Here is a 17,950-nt window from a genome sequence, read left to right on the forward strand (position 1 = left end):
GTGGTTCTGGAAAGCCAGGGTATGGGGGTCTTGCTGTGGGTTTGGGTTTTGGTTTGTGTGTGGCATACAGAAAGAACAGAGACAAAGATATTTTAAGTTTTTAATCTGATAGTTTGAACAAGCAGAACTTTGCAAGAAAATAATTCTAAGGACTGAAAAATATATTAATTACAAGACTTGTTAATGTATTTACTGTTACAAAAATCATCTAGGCTCTTATACAAATCTATAGCCAGAAGGGGACATTTATAAAAAAATAAATAGGCACCCTAGGTAAGTCAAAACAAGTTATCACATATTCATTAGCAAATATTACATACATAACGAAGTGCAGAGTCAAATATAAAAACAAAGGTGCCTGAATTAGCTGTCTGTTTACTATTAAATACCTGGTAAACATGGGTCACCTAAGAAGTTGTCTGGTAAGATTGTTTCAAGCAAAGCAAGAAGACAGAAGTACATCTAAATTACTGCAGCTACTTTAAAAATAAGTTTACCAGTTGTGCTTACTGGAAACCAAGTTCATTGGCATCAGTAATAGGCATTCATATTGCTTTTTGTACAGAAGTATGAACATTGTTATGCATGTTTAAAAATAGCTGTTATCATTCACAGTTGTTGCTGTGCTATTTATACATAAAAATACTGTCATTTCAAATACAAGATTTTTGCAAACTTTTTTTCTTTTTTACAAATTATACATTATTTACAAATTCCATAATCTGTTTTTTACACAAGTATTAGAAGACAGTTTTACTTAACTGGCTATGTATATTATGTAACATGGCTGTAGGTACACTAGAAAATACTAATTTACAAGTTTTGAAATCTTTCAAAAATACTACAATAAGGAATCTTCCCAGTTGTTACATGTTCAAGGCTTTTTTCCTCTATTCCACTGATCTGCTTATAAAAGGGTATTTTAAAGTTGCTGTTTTCCAGCAACCATACCTAAACATGCATAATTATTTGTACTATAAACTCTATAATTTTTTTCCCAAGTGCTACGATAAATTTTGATCAAGACAAAAATAAGATTAAGATACCTGGTTTGTTGCATACATCATGTTCCAGTTTTATACTGTAAGTTACAAGTAGTTTAAAACACTGACCTTAAAGAATAACCAAATGTGTAACTTGGTTAATCACGCTAAACAGTTTTCAACATTTTGTTGAAGCACTAAAACTCACATACATTTTATAAACATTAAAAAAGCCTCTCTGACTAACAGTGCAAGCATAATCGAGTGTGTTTACCATGCATTTTAACCTGCCTGCATTATTTTCTTAACTAAAAGGCATTTATGTTTAGATGTTGTCAGCACCACCCCAATTTTAAGTTAACAGTAACACAAATAATCATAAGGTTCAGCTTTTCCAGATTGTGTCAGGACTTCCTGACATTAATTCTAAATTACACATTGTGCAGTGCTACAACAGACTGGAAGAGAACCCTAAGCCAATGTTTCTGACACAAGATGCAGGAGGTCGTTTCTAACGCTCAGGGTTGCCAGGAGGGTAAAATCCTGTTCACCTTTCTTTTCTCCCCCAACCTCACTGGTCCATGTGCTTTGCCTCAGCAGTCACTTAATATTTACGTGCACTGATTTAACTTCTTAACCAAATAAATGCCAAATAAATCTGCTTTATTTCTGAAATAAGTCAGGTTAGCAAAAGACACGGTAAATGCCAGACCTGCCAAAACAGCGGGGCAGAGTGCTAGAACAGAGAAAGAGAGGAACCTCTTCTTCTCATGCCACCTTAGTCTGAATGGCTGCAGGTTCAGTCAGACTTCCCTGCTATTACAGTACTTAGCCATTTGTACAACTGTCCCGAAGAGGGGAAAAAAATGTCGGTAAAATTATGTCTGATCCCTGTTAAACATTGCTTAAAATGTCAAGCTGAAAAGATAGGAAGTTCAATAAATAGCAACACTGACTTTGTGTGCAACTGTAGAATAAATCAGAACAGAATATAAACAGCAAATATGCCTAAAGTACTTAAAGAGAGGCTACAGACAGGATGGAGGCTCACTTTCCACAAGGAGCCACATGGAGAAGACAAGGGGCAATGGGTAACAAATTGCACCAGGAAAGACTTCATCTGGATCTAAGATATATTTTTAATTATTATTATTATTTTTTTTTTTTTTTTAAACAGTGAGAACAGTCAATCACTGGAACAACCTCCACAGGGACACACTTATCTAGCACCCTATCCAATCACATCCTGAAAGCCTCCAATAATAGGAAGTTTTCAAGGTTCAGTTGGACAGGATGCTAGATAATCTCATCTAAGCTGCCTTTTCACAAGAAACATTGGACCTGATTATCTTTCAAAGGTCCCTTCCAACCTGGGCTGTTTTATGATTCCGTAATTCTAAAACCTTACCAAAATGCATATTTGATAGCTGTATAATACATCCATATTTTAAAATTAGCATCCTATTTTCATATACCAGTTTGTAGCTTATGTGGTTAAACTTTATTTGACTAAGTTAAAGTATATAGCTTATAGGGTGAACATATCTCATAAATGTGTAAGCTTAAAAGTGTGTACAAACAGAGCGGGTATATTAATAGGATAACATTACTGCCATTTACTTGAATTCCCTTTAAAAATCTTACCTAGCACTTGCAAAACAAAACAGTTTGTGAAGAATTATTATTAAGGCTTTTAAATAAGTTAGAAAATCTCTGGATAAACTTATATTAAAGACACTTGAAGGTTTGTGAAAGCACAGACTCTCAGAGAAGTCAGCTGAAGAAACAACCTCCTGCTACCTATCAGGAAAATACTGCTCCATTGTATTTACTGCATTATATATGGTAATACATTTACCACTTTTGTTTAAGTATGTAGTGACCACAGTCTGAAGGAATGCTTTTTAAATTGCAACTATTTAAACATTAAAAAAAATAAAATCAGTAACATCTAGTTGATCCCACTGCTGTAAGATGCATATACCTAAAGGGACCATTTTCAACCTAAACTGTAGAAGATGAGACAAATAACAGAGGTAAGCATTAAGGCAACTACAGTAATAAATCAAAGAACTGGAAGTTTAGCACCTCTTCTCCTCTGCTCACCTCCTATTTGCATATTCATTTACAGAGTCATAACTCCTAGGCAAAGTACAGCCAGCTGGGTACCAACTTACACACAGATTCAAGGCTTGTGCCCATTTACAGACTATGTGAAATGCAACAGTCAGATCCAGATTTTTAATTTTTTAGCTCTATCTACTGCAATGTATGCCTTCTACATTTGCCTTGTACCTTTGCTCAGATGTGGGATGCCTGGGCTCATGAGTAGCATGGTAGGGAGCATTCAGTTCTACTCCAGCTGGTGATGGATGCTTTTCTTTGTGAAAGCTTCCACTTTCGGTAAAATACAGCTTGGGTCTCTGATGATATTTCATCCTGTATGTGTCAGTCATACAACTGTCTACAGAAAAATAAGTTGTCAGGGATACACTGTCATTGCCATCCACATAGCCAGCACTTGGTCCCATATGACGAGATCCTTTCTTTAAGAAGTTCTCAGACACTGTCCAAAAGTCATTAACTGATAAGCTAGGTGGAGAATCTGGTTTATGAACAAACAACTCATTCCCTTGAAATGGTTCTTTGAGCCTTTGATCGTTTGTAAATACATTTGCTTCTGATACAGACTTTAAAGGTGTACCTGCTTGCCTTAATGGGTTATTTTGCAACACTTCTGTCAGTTTTACATCAGTTGCTGAATTACTTTCTGATCCTGGCAAAACATTCAGAGCATATTTCTTTGGAGGTAAAGGGGGAGGAAGATTTTGGTAAACTGCTTCTGGCACGCAAAGAGCATCTGCCCTGCGGACTGGGTGCCCAGCATGCTCACAGGGAGGGGGCAGCACAACAGGCCTTTCCAATGGATTCTGCGGCACAGAAGCCAAAAACCCCATCTTGGGAACAAACGTTCTTGTGTGAAGAGGCTGCGGATGGGATGAGGAGTGAAAATCGTTGCTGATTGCCTTCCTTCCACAGATGTTTTCTGTATAAGGGTGGGGTATGCCATCAGCACAATATAGTGATACATTCATCTTCTCAAACCTGTCTGGATTAATCCACTCTGAAGAATTCGGTTCGTTTGCCTTGTTCCTACTTTCTGACTTCACCACCTCTTTAAGAACTGGCTGTAGAGTTGATGATGGGAAAAGTTTCCTATTACTCTCAGGCATTTCAGCTCTAAAATAGAAAAACACAGAGGACATAAGTATCCATTAAAGCCAGAGTAACAATGGCAAATGATGCAAGCAACTTTTACGGTGACAGCTCTGGTAACACTGCCTAGGTATTCTTGACCTGACATAAGCCATTTAATTAAAAGTTGCATTAAATCACTTTGAGCTTCTTTCATTTGAAAGGTACTCTGTCCCCAGAAAACTTTGAGGGAGATTAGTCATAATAAAGAAATTCCTTCAAGATTCAGGAGTGTATCAAACATGAATTTGGTTATCTTCTAAGCATCCTTGTGACTTGGGCTGATAATTCTATTTTTCAAATGTTAGGTGTTACTTCGGGGAGCTAAACTTGCAGTTTAATTCTTGATTTTTAAGAGGGTCTGAGCACTTACAGTTCAAATCAGAAACAACAGGTATACTGCAGCAGCTTCTAAACAGACAATACCCGCTTCCTGCCAAACTATTGAAAACTTTATTGGCTTATTGCATTAACCACAAAATTGGTTAACCAATACTTGCTAAATAATACAAATTCAAAATAAAATATTAAAACCCATTGCTCCGGTAAGATGGCTTAAAGTACATAAGTTATTTGGTTCCATCCACTAAGTAACAAAATTAAAACTCATTTTTTTCCAAGAGCAAAGCTTTTATCCCTATAAATGCAAGAGGCATTGTCTGTCAGAAAGATTTAATACCTTTACTTCTTTAACTATACTTTAACAATAATTAATATTGATTATTATCACATTACAGAATTCTTTTTTTTTTTAATAATACTACATAGTAAATTAATACTAGCATTAGTTACCTCTTTACTGGAGGACTGGGCACCTGCAAATGTAATTCTGTTGGGAAAGTAACGTGAGGTTTATAGTTAACTTCTGAATTGATGGGGTCCTTCCTCAAGTCTGGGGGTGGAAAAATATTTTAAAATAGGCAGAAATACAATCCAACTCCTTTGTGATTTCTTAGAGGTTATACACAAACAAAACACAACAAAACAAGAAACTTAATTCTTGTCAAGATCTGACAGAAGTCAAAATAACATTTTTGGAAAAGATCCTTCACAGAAGATCAGATCTTATATTCATCCACAGTAATCTGGAGGAAACGTTCTCTCTCTTTTTTAGATGTTGGTGAAAAAGAGGTAATTATCACAATTTTGTCCACAATCTAAGTCCTATAGAGATGTTTTCATCACATTACATTTTCATAGACATTTTGTCTAATTACAAATACATTTTCAAAAATAGTTTTTAATGAAAGCACCTTTATTCAGATATCCAAAAGAAATTTTTGTAATAATATATTACTACTTTTGAATTTTCACATGACTTATTAACAAATTAGAATGTATCCTGTAAGAGTGGGGTTTTGTTTGTGTTTTGTTTCCTTGTTTGAGAAATGCATTATGCATCCTTGAAACATTTAAAAAATGCTAGAACCGTTACTTCTCCTACAATAACTGTACAGTTTGCAGATACGAAGCAGACAGAGAGCATTCTCATTCACATGCCCTAAGCACACAACATAAGAGTGCTCGGGCCAGCAGTACTACACACACTCTAGAAGCTCCTTCTATTCACAGACAAAAGCAAAGATTTTTTCTCTAAAAATACACAATTTCTGAACAAAGCAGCTCCTAGTTAACAGTGAATAAAAGAAGCATTGAAGAATCCATGTTGACACCACACAGAAGAAAACACACTCTTGGCAAGTGACAAGCAATGGTCTTTCTGTTGGAAGATAGTTACTGCAAGTCTTCCTAATGCAATAATTGGTCCATTATAACCAGTCACCTGTTCTGCATTCAACCTGCAGTCAATCAAATGTTGTATTTTGTAAATGTATGGACTATATCCATACAACGACTTTGCTTATTTCAGGAAAAATGGCAATGTACTTCACAAAAGGCAGCCTACACTGCCTGAATTCCAGTGGAATGATCTGATTCAGCAGGCAGTACTAATTTACCCTGTTGGAAATTAGCTAACATAGGCTGTTCTCCTTTTATCAGCAAAAGCTATAAAAATTTGGTGTCTATTCTTAACTGATGTAATCTTACTAAGTTATTGGTTTTTTTTCTTTTTTTTTTCCCCCCAGTATATTATTATTATTATTATTTGCATGTGTTATTTTCCCCAGTTTTAAAGTCTTGGAAGCATTATTTTGACTCATGAACTCGTTTTTGACTTGAGTCAAAAACCCAACAGAGGAGAACTAAACTAAAAACTTTGGGGCAGTGCTGGAGATTTACTTCAAGGGTCAGTATCTGCCCTATCTTTTAACAGATAAAAGATTAAAGAAGTTAAATCTTTGACAAAGACACAGGTTGTAGAGGCTAAAAAGGCATATACCTGAAGAGACAAAGCCTTCAATACAGCTTTCCTTCGAGCCTTGAAACTAAAAAAAATTCTTGCTATTCCAGCATGGTAAACAGTACCACAGCCCTAGAAAGAACACTTATGTGAAAACATGGTTACTGAATGAGCCCTTGTGACACTGGCAAGGGTCAAGTGACTAACCTGAAAGGAAGTTCAAAACTTCTCCAGCAGGCCATGGCAGCAGAGATAACTAACACTGAGGTAATCAAATAGAAAACATTTCATTCTGCTACAGATTTTAATGAACTGTAAATCACTTTACTGAGAAGAGCACAACCCCGTCGCATTAATTCCTGTGAATATTTTCAGTTCAGTATTTAATCATAGACCCGTCTTCAGCATACAGTCTAGGAATAGATTAGTCAAATAATTTTCTAGATTAACTGTGTCTGCAGCTAATGTTTTTAACTTTGAGTCTTTGAATATACAGGTTTTTATACGAGAGCATTCCTACTTAAAAATTACATACAAATTGACCATACAACTGCTCTTTAATTCCAAAACCCGGCTGATGTGAAGTGCATTCCAAGCCAAACTCTGGAGGAATTTAGCACATTAAGTCCTTCCAAGAGGCAGTATCATAAATCTGTCAGGAGGAGGCAGCAAAGGGTAGTAAACTCTTTAGCATGCCCATGGCACACTCAACCAAAGCTGCTCAGCAATACCAGGTGATTTGTCTTCAGAATTCCAGCTAACTTAAAAATAGACGTGTTATTTTCTCTTCTGCTGACATGAGATCCATGCAAGGTTAAAACCAGGCACAGGCTCTATAGGGAATTTTGGCTCCAGATTCTTTGCAAACCCAAATATGGGACACATGAGCACTGGGCTCAGCTGCAGACTGACAACCTTATCAACGGGTCATAAGCAGCTTACCAGTAAGTAAAGGTAGCTCTGGTCTCTCAAATACAAACCAATCTTAAACGATTTGTCAACAGCTATTTTCACAGATGAATAGCCAATCTAGATTTGTAAAAAGATTAACACCCATTCTATAGCCAACAAGAAAAGCATGTTTTTTTCCTCTAATGACTTGATTTACATATAGAGAACATTTGCACAATTCTGCAATGCCCAATTTCTGTACATAAAAAAAAATCATTCTTACTAATGTTTTAGCTGCATGTTTCCTGTAGTTTTGATTTCCTGATGAGTGATTTTTGTTGGTTTATTTAAGTTGCCAATAAGAATGTCCTGTGGTAAATTCTTCTCCCTGAACACAGACATTTTTCTGTGTTCAGCTGAAATCACAGATGAACTTACTGGAAGTTTTGGAAATGTGGAACAAAAACAGTCCCAGAAATGAAGGTAAACACATTATAATTTGTTAAAAAAAATACTGTATTTTAAAAAAATCTTTAAAAAAATACTTTATTGTATAAACTCTCCTTATAGAGCAACATGCAGTTGTAAAAATTTTATTATATACTTTTTAGCAGATTTTTTTTTTCCCTTGGCTTTTAACATCCAGGCAAAATGAAAATACAGTTCTACTAAGACATTTGTTTGTTTCTGTTTTGCATTCAGGAAAATAAGTAGCTGTATGCTTTAATTCACTACTCAGTTCTTCAGTCATATAGACTTACTGCATCAGAAAGGTTAACAACTGGATTTTCCCTTAGAAGCACATTTTAAATATTACTATAAATATGTTTTTCCTAAGAAGATATGTTTTCTTTTTCAGAAGTATGGTTTTATTAAGTCACAAAGAATTAAAGGCAATCTGGGGGTTGTTTCTATATTCATAAGAGCTTCTGAATGCTTCAAGATTTCAGTTGAAATTGTCTCATACTAGTGAGCTCAACAACTTAACAGAAAAACCTCTGGATTTACAATATTAAAAACACCACTCTGCAAATGCAATGCAATTCTTCTCAAATGGAACAAATTATTATTTTAAGGCATTGATGCTGAGCACATCTTCATTATTATTTAAATGAAGTCACTGAACAGGTAGCTTTTATTACTGCACGTTACACAAGATTACATAAAGCATTCAGCCCATTTGAATCACCATTTTATTTGACTGAAGGGATTTTTGACTGAAGTTCAAAAATACTCTGAACTTTGAAAATAATAAAATCTAGAAAATATGACTTCTAGGTTGAATTGCTGGCCATGTGGGACACTTGCTTTAGCGCAAGTTATCTACTGCTTACTAGTAGTGAAAGAAACAGCCATTTGATCCACATAACCACTGTGCGATACGTTACTATCTTTAAAATGCTGTAACAATAAGTTTATTTTTGAAAGTCAAGGACAGAATTCCTGAACCACTGAACAGTAGCCTCATTCAGCTCCTGTTAAAATCGGGAACTGGCAAAGCACAGTTACGCAAACAGTGGGCATAATTAAAAGTTCAAGGTTATTTTCCCAAGAAGAGACAAGAAGTTTTTTTTTCAAGTTGCCAGGAGCAGCTAACAAACATTTCTTATGTTTTGTTCCTCTCTCAGAAAGGACTAGATATTTCCTTGTTAAAGTACCATTTTTTAGGAATCTGTATGGTATTTACCTACCAATTCTAGTCATGGTCACAATATTTAGAAACATAACATAAGGCAGTACAACCGGTACCTGTAAATGACTACTGCTGTTTTTCCTAAAGATGTTCTGACACTTTTTACACAAGCAAAAAAACCTGTGTCTAAATCTTTAACGTCGGCCATGTATATAATCAAATTCGTCAGATTTCTTTTTGAGCCCATTTATCATTTACAGTAACAGTGGTTTTCCAAAACTTGCACAAGTGAAAACTTCACATTTAATTTAAAATTACATATGATTTTGTTACGAAACTATTCAAAAATTAGTGAAACAATTACTGCAAAGATGGGAATTTTACACCAATGCTTCATGACAATTATGTTTTATGATAACTGCGAGTATCACTTGGAAAAGGTAACAGTTTTGAAGAAATATTTGTAACGTGATCAAAGTTTTAAATATAATCAAGTACAGTACACAGTAATCTCCAGAGAATACTTAGCAATAAATTGAAACATTGTTTGAACCCAGCTATTTCTCATTCTGACAGTGTTTTTTATATTTTCACTAGTGGCTTTTTTTTCTTCTTCTTTGCTACCCCAGTGTTTATATACTTTTTTCCATTGGTAATGGTAAAAACAGTTACACTACAGAACTACAGTAGAAAAAAATATCATACAAAACTAGATCTTCTCATTCCATGCAAAATTGGGTTCAAGGGCTTTTATTTTTGTCAAAATGAAAAAAAAAAAACAAAAACAAAAAAAACCCACCAAATTAGTTCTCTTTTTACAACCCAAAAGTAACTGGAATAACAATAACAAAGTGGTACGGCAAATACATCACCTCTCTCAAATTTAAGTCTTAGAAGAATCTGTAGTGTACAATTCTTTGAAAAGTAGTATGATATATATAAAAAAATCAAACATTTCCTGGGGAAGTGTCTTAATATTTATTGTACCTCTTTGTACAAGCACTATTCCATTGTTCCAGCAACAGTAGATAATGATTTTGGCTGGCCTCACACTGACCTGTAATATTTATACGCCACAGCATTTATAAAAACCCAGCAGACATATTAGTATGTAAAAGGAAGTAGATTTCCTTATTACAAGTTGTTTCTTCCTGATATTGCTTCTTATCTTGAAGGAAGAGAAATGGTACCACAGCATACCCAGACATTTAAAAAAAAAATCTTCCTTAGTATCCACTAAGGACACTCATAGAAATGTTCGTTTGTTTGTTTTTGAAAACACAGGGAATGAACAGAAAGACTGCATTTTCTTTTGACTTTTTTTTTTGGGGGGGCGGGTTCCTGACGCCGAGGGTGGAGGACATAGGAGATGAGCACAGTTGCTAAAAAACATTAAACTGAGAAATACGTTCTCAAACAGAATACAAGCAAAAGAAAATGAGGTTCACATTTAATCATTTGCATTGGATTAAAAAGAAAATAGTGATTAAAGGCAGTAAAAATGATTTACACTGAATGCCTTATATGCCAGTATAATGTCGTCCAAAAATCATGAGTACTGGTGAAAACTTGTGTTTCTGGTGCTTGTACAGGGAACCTACACCAACCAGTAGCAGTTACACACTGGCACAAAACAGCCACCAACTCCACGCAGATTTTCTTGACCTAGGTACAGACAACATTATGTGTTGCCATACATTTTTCATTTTTATGAAATATCATGACAAACTTGCAGCAACATTATAAAATAATCAGAAATCTATCCATCTCTTATGTGCTATCAGTATGTTAGTATTATAGTTTTGGTATATGTAAATTATTTCTAGAAAGGTTCTTATTCTTTATACAAGTTAAAATTCTTACCATAAAAATTTCTGGTCTGCTGGGATACGGAATGCAACACATTTTCAGCTTTTTTAGTTGACAAGTTCGGCTCACTGTAAAATAAACACACAAATAATTTGAAACATTCAACTACTGCCATGTGATCACAAACATTACTCCCTTGAATGCATACAAGCATAAAAACTTTGCCTGTGTGAAACTTTGGCACTTGTTATCATTACTGTCACATTTTTGACTAAAACACTTCACAGAAGATGCGTAAAATAGTGAAGGTGGCACTTGAATACTTTTAACACACCTAACATGAATGACAAGCTGCAATGATGCAGATGAATTTAGGATAAACTGCATCCTTTAACATGGACAGTTGAAAAATACAGTTTATGAGTCTGGTGTATACCAGTTTGTTCTGGAGATTGCACATGCCCACTCATCCCAGCCCCCCTGTAGAGGAGCAGGATGTCCACTATGCAATGCAGAAATAATCAAGACAATTTGTTATGTAGTATCACCTCGGTCTGCTTAATGAAGACAGGTGATTTCAAAAGCTATCAATAACTTAACAGAGATGTGTCACTAGTGAGGAAGGAATACAAACTGCACTTTTTCCTCACTGCAAACAAAAAAAACTTCATAAACTTTTTAAAGAGTGCATACTAACACAGATCACTGAGAAAGCACAACTGTTTTGGATATCATTTTTCTAGAGTGATTTTCAAGAGGAACAGATGATACTGGTCACACAATTCCATTTATTTGATTTTTTTTTTTCCTAATAATTACCACTTAGCACAGCAAAAGAAAACTACCAATGTGGCAGTCTATTCCAATTTATCATCATCATCACCCATGTCCAAAACAAATTTTCAGTGCTAGTAGAAATAATCACCTTGATTATTTCAAAGTGAAACACCTATGCAGCAGCATCTATGAGAAGCCTGAATTCAGTGCAGAAATCTCACAGCATTTTAAATACATGAAACTTGTTAGCTAAGATTCTAGCTCGTCTGTTTTCCTAGTATCACATTTTGCTATTATTTTTTTTTTTGCTGTTTATTGCTTTTATATTCATACAACAAAATTGATATTGCCACTTGGTCTCTCACTTTTTCCTCAAACTGGAAGAAAAACAGAAGACTACGGTCGCAGACGCAAGAGGAAAATTCAGAGTTGTTAATTTTTGCTCTTCTAGTTAAGGCACACTTTTTGCTTACCAACCCTGACAGGGAGCTGACAAACACCCTGCTACTTCTTTCCTTCTCCCAAAGTAAAGCAGAGAAGATACATGGTGGCAACTTTGCTATAGGAGACTCTTGTTATTGAAAGGACAGGAAAGTAAGAAAAACAGTGAAAGAAAAAGGCAGAAAGAACCTAAAAATGGCAGGAAAACAAAAGTCATTTTTTTCCACCTTGTCAAATAATTCAAGTAATTCCTTTGGATTCTGGTACTGGTACTGCCAGTCAATTCTAAATACCAATCACATAAAATATTTCTAAAGATTTTAATGGTCTGAAGTTTTATTGGTCACCCAATAAAAATGGAAAATCCCAAGAAATCATCCGTATTTGGATGAAGTATATTTTTTATTTGACAAAAGGTTAAACAACAGTGTAAGCAGATTCCTAATGAATCAAGTTACTTACATTTACAAAAGTCTCTCATAAAAAAGATACAAGGAGTATTTGGTCATCCCATTAAATTACTTACTGGAGGACATTTTAAAAAAACATGGTTAAACTGTAGAAATCACTGTTCAAGGCAACTGTAGATACAACAATTATAAAAATGATTTAAAGGGACTGTACGTGCATTTATTTGAATTGTTATTCAAATATTCATATTTATTCATATCATTATTCAAATAAAGCCCATAAGGGTTTTGCATGGTGCAGTTTTGTTTAGTTGGCTGGGAAGGAAAGGAGCAGAGAGAGTAGTGAACAGATAAAGGCACGGAATAAAGATGTTTTAATTGGAAGTGGATACCACAGTCTCAGTCTCCCGTTCGGAAAGTCCATAAAACAGCCAAGTACACTAGGGTCAGAAGAATACACCTTCTAATTACCACCATTTTTATCCTCTTTACTCTTTACGTAAGCACCTGCTTCTGTCTACCGGTGCAGACTGAAAGAACTCTAGCTGAATGTTTGGTCCTGTCTTGGTAAGGCCATTTTTTTTGGCCTTATTTATAACTTCTGTATGCCAAATAAAATAATTCCCTAGGAAACTGAGAACTAAGCAAATGATTGTTTTTGCTTTCTTGCAGTACCAAAAGAATCAGAGACATTTTATTTCACCCAGAAGGTGAATTCTGAATGTTTTAAATTAAAATTTTGCTTTGATGACTTTCTACATGCTTTATGAAATACATTTTAAATTTTGCATCTCTACTTATAGAAGTCAGAGCAGTTTCGTTCTTTGCACCTGCCACTCCCTTCCCCCGTAAGAAAAAAAAAAATCAGATGAAAACATGTTTCCAAATCATGCTCAAATCTAGCAATCATTTGTGAATAAGCTTGGTCTAATAACTATGCTTTTCCATTTCATGGATATAAACAAAATTCAGAATAAGAACATACAGATTCTAGTAGGAATGATTTTCCACATACAGTTTAAGACACACAGTGCAGAAAACTGCATACAGAAGGTTGACAACTTTATCTCACAGCACCATAGAACCATTTAAGTTGGAAGTGAGCTCAGGAGATCATCTACTCCAACCCCCTGTTCAAGCAGCGTCAGCCAAAACAGGCACTGCTCAGGACCACATTTGACCACATTCAGCTGGGTTAGGAGCATCTCTGCAGATGGAGACTCCAAAACCTCTCTGGACAGCATACTTGTTACTGCAGTTCTTAGAAAGTTCACTAAAATTTGACTACTAACCATTCTTTTTTTTAAGCCAGTTTTAGTAATTTTACACTTCTCAGCAAAGATTTCAAATATTTCAACCAATTATCAAGTAACCAACATAAACCTTAGGTGTTCTAGGAATCTAAATTTCAGAACAATTACTAGAAACAATACACAAGAGTCATCTACTGCCATTCCCATCTTTTCACTAGGGGCCTGTCCATACAACTATTACAGATACAATTTGTATAGACAGTTCTATTCCATCACAGGTGGCAAGTTACCTGCAGTTTGAAACCCCTGTAATTAAAGAGTTGTGGCAGTTACTTGAAATTAACACACCCTGCCCCTCAGCATGGCTTCAAAGCTCTGGCTCAGCACCTTCCAAACAGAACTGAATATTGTTGCAGCCTCAGTGAAGGTAAGACTCATAAATGCACTCATATTTCTACTTTGCTAGTTTTCTACATACATAGCGTAAAGAATATAAAGTTCCAAAAGTATACTTACTGGATTGTATATGAAACAACACGAGAACATAATTTATTTTCTGTACAATCTATAGAAGTCCTTAAGAGAACTACCATTACCTGCAGGAAGCACCGTCTTTAACGTTCTTGACGTCAGCTGGATTGATTCCTTCAGTAACAGGAGAGTCTGGATTTGCAGATCCATTGCTGATATGATCACTGCTTTCATAACCAGATTCTGTTCTCTGGATCTGCCAGTTATCACCATGGATTTTTTTCTCTGCAAAGCCTTTGATTTTTTCAGCATTACCTTTCCCCTCTGAATCCAAAGAGCTTCTACTTCCTGTATCCTGTTTTGTTTCATCTTCGTATATAGTCATTAAACATTTCTGGATTTGGTTCTCCTTTGGCCAATGGTTAAAGCTCCGTTCTTTTTCATGTTTAGATTTACTGTTCGGCGTTGCCTTGTGCTTCGGGCTATGCTGTTTCTTCTCAGTCTCACTGAAAATGCTGTCTACATTTAGCGTCTCTCGCATGGGTTTCCAGCCTTTACTCCTGCTTCTGCTGCTGCTGCTACTTCCTTTGTCTCTGGAGTCTTGACTGCAGTCTGTATCATAGCCAGTGACACCATCAGTCCGGTTCCTAACCATTAGTTTCTCCCCAGCTGTAAAAGCTTCTGTTTTATTTGTTCCAAGCACCGGTACAGAAAGCTTTGCTTGGTGAGGTGCACTGTCATGCTTATACGGTCCTCTTCCCTGGCTGCTGTATATGCGCTGATCAGTGCATTGTCTAAGTCCATTCCCAACTGGAGGGGATCCTGACTTAAAATTGGAACGATCTTCCCCAGTCAAGTCTGGTAAGAAGGAAGAGGGAGAAAAAAAAAGCTGCATTAAAGTTCTCACAAATAATTTAACTTACAACAAATAAAATAACAAATATTATGACAGTACATATTTTTCTTATCTCAAGAAATTCAGTATACGTTTCAGAACACTGGAAACTGAAAAACAAAGAAGGAAAAAAATCTTGGTGCTAAAACCTGTCTAAACCATCAATTCTCTGGTCATATTTTTAAAGTGTACCTCTTTGTCTCCCAGACTCTTTTCTTGGTCCTCTGTCAGCATCTTTTCGTAAAGATGAGAAGTTTTTCATATCAGCAGCTTTCTGAGCACACTCTCTGGATATGTCCTTTAGCCTGTCCTTTTGATCATTGTAAACTAACTTAGCTGCAAAAAATATATATTTTGACAATTATCATTAATTATCATCAATTATCATATCATTATAAAAACTTATTCATGATCAAAATACACAATTGTATTTATGTACCATAACATTTATATTTTATCATTAGCACTACTTAAAAAGATTAATGAATTATAAGCCACAGATTCTTAAGAAAACAGAAGATGTATTAGCATAGGTACGAGCCTACAGATATCTCCAAGCAGTCCACTAAACAGAGCTAATGAAAGCAACCAAAGCAGTATTACCTCAGGCATGTCCTAAAGGCATGTCTTGTTAAGATTGAATACTCAAACCATTTTCAAAGCATGTACTATTTACCTCAACTTTTATGAATTATACTACAAAATTAATCCAAGTTTAATGTTGTCTAAACGTGAGGTTCTATTTTTAAGAAAAGAGCAGTCACTGCTTAAGAACAACAAATTCCCCTTTTGGGTCATCACCTCACCAAAAAAAAAAAAAAGTTATCAAGGTGTGCATTCTCAAGCTTGAAAAGGTTTAGCAATTCAACACTGAAAGTCAACACTGAAAGAACACTGAAAGACAGAAGGGAAACACATCTCTCAAGTAAGAGGAGCCAACATCTCTCCCAGTATGGGAAGTTTGTAACAAACGCACAGACACATAAGACAGCAGTCACTCTGCTGTCTTAAGTATTTAAGTATTGCTACTTAAAGCTTTTTTGATTGGTTGGTTTTGGAAGCCTGGTTTACTGACAGAATAGATTGTAAAATAGGTTAAACATGCCTTTTTTAAAAATAAAGTACTTTTCCCCCCAGACATAAACACCAGTTAATATACAGGATTAAAAATAATACCACTGTTGGGAAACAGTGTTCCCCCAAATAGCCAGTGATTTGCAGAGCCACATGCTCCACCAGATCAAATCAGTTTAAACTTTCTAATGGGCTTTTTAACTGACAATATGACTGGAAGGTATAAAGTTGTTTGAGAAAAGGATGCAGGCCTCAAGCAGCACTTTAGTACAGGAAGAATGAGGGGTAGTTATGGCACCAACATAAATAATTTCATAATAAGCCACATATTGGAGTTGGGGGGGGGGGGAAGGTACATACCTGGACCTCTACCGCCACTAGCCTGAATGTGGCTTCTGCTGAAGGCTGAATTATCTGGCTGAAGTTTTTTATTACTCCTTTGACTAGCGGAGTCTGCAATTCCGTTCTCTTTCAAGTGGTCTGACTTAGGAGCAGAATGCTTCTCAAACCCTAACAAACAACATGTCTATCTTTAGAATTACAGGCTTCCTAATTCAAATCTTCCCATGTGTAAATTCAAAACTAATTCTTAATTTAGGATTAAGAAAACAAGAAGAAACAAGCAACCCATCACAGTTCAATATGCTAGGCAGTAAGGTTTTGTAACATCTTGTATCCTGCCATATTTATAATGGCAGGCTGCAGTAGAATAGGCTCCACTCCTTCCCTAAAGCAGTGCATGTCCTATTGCAACTTATTATATAAAGAGGATACATGTCAAATTCAATTGGCATTTTACTTTACTGATATGTTATATTTAAAGTTTAGAAAAAGTGCATGTGCATAGGCATATGGTAACACACATTCCAAATATACCTCTGTATTTGTATTAAGCTCTGGTAAAATGCTATAAAAAGCATTTTTTAAAACAGTATTTTAAATGGATGATGGATTACTTTAAATCAATAATACTTTAAGCAGTATTTTAAATGTACCAATACACGCGTAAGAATATTTGCATATACAAATATACTAGATTTTCTTCTGAAATGACTACTTTACACATAACTTTAGTAATGACCCATCTTCAATAAAAAAATCCACTCCTTATCCACGTGTCTCAATTTGTATTCCCATATCAGACAAAACAGACAGTTCCAGTACGAAGTATGTATACTAGTTTTTTTTTTCCTTTTGAGACCCTTTAGATAATTACTAATAAAAGTATTTAAGAACAAATCAGCTAATCCATTACCCCCTCCTTATAATCCTCATTTCATAATTCCTCATAGTTTATATCATTATTAAAAAAAAATTGATTACCTAAGTCTTCCCCATTTCCTCCTACTGCTTTGTTTGGAGACCAGTGAATAATCTGCTTTGGAGCATCTTCTGGAGATACAGCTGTGCCATCTGGGTTAGCATAAAATAGCAACAATGGCTGAAAGTGACATCGAATACACCTGGAGACCACATCTTTCCATTTTGTTCCGATCTAAGAAAAAATAATCTTTCTGTATCAAAGCCATCAAAGAGAATTATAGAAAGAATAATTCAATCAACAGCAGGTAACCATGCCCTAATTCTAAAGGTACGTTAAGATTCAAGACTGTAGCATAAGTTTACGTAAATTGTGGCAAGAATCTAGAACCAGCTATACACTGGCTAACAACCAGAACATCAATTACTGACGGTTATATTTGCAGTCTTTCATAAAAAGAATTAAAAGTTCAAAAGTAGACATGACATGCATTAA

At 35.3% G+C, this 17,950-nt stretch overlaps 1 protein-coding gene across 2 annotated transcripts in view; it reads right to left on the reverse strand.

Annotated features, from left to right (window-relative positions):
- Positions 1–86: 86 nt before the first annotated feature.
- The window catches only part of USP53 (ubiquitin specific peptidase 53), a 38,453-nt gene continuing 20,589 nt past the window's right edge, over positions 87–17,950 (reverse strand). For both annotated transcript variants that reach the window (XM_035325760.1, XM_035325761.1), the window contains exons 10-16: positions 17,518–17,689; positions 16,555–16,704; positions 15,313–15,456; positions 14,351–15,083; positions 10,928–11,001; positions 5,031–5,130; positions 87–4,223 (exon numbers count right to left, since the gene is read on the reverse strand). In XM_035325760.1, coding sequence (XP_035181651.1) covers positions 3,239–4,223; positions 5,031–5,130; positions 10,928–11,001; positions 14,351–15,083; positions 15,313–15,456; positions 16,555–16,704; positions 17,518–17,689 — 2,358 coding nt within the window. In that variant the 3' untranslated portion in view covers positions 87–3,238. The remainder of the gene's footprint in view (positions 4,224–5,030; positions 5,131–10,927; positions 11,002–14,350; positions 15,084–15,312; positions 15,457–16,554; positions 16,705–17,517; positions 17,690–17,950) is intronic.

The sequence above is a fragment of the Oxyura jamaicensis genome, chromosome 4 (genome assembly GCF_011077185.1).
Source record: "Oxyura jamaicensis isolate SHBP4307 breed ruddy duck chromosome 4, BPBGC_Ojam_1.0, whole genome shotgun sequence".
Taxonomy (NCBI): domain Eukaryota; kingdom Metazoa; phylum Chordata; class Aves; order Anseriformes; family Anatidae; genus Oxyura; species Oxyura jamaicensis.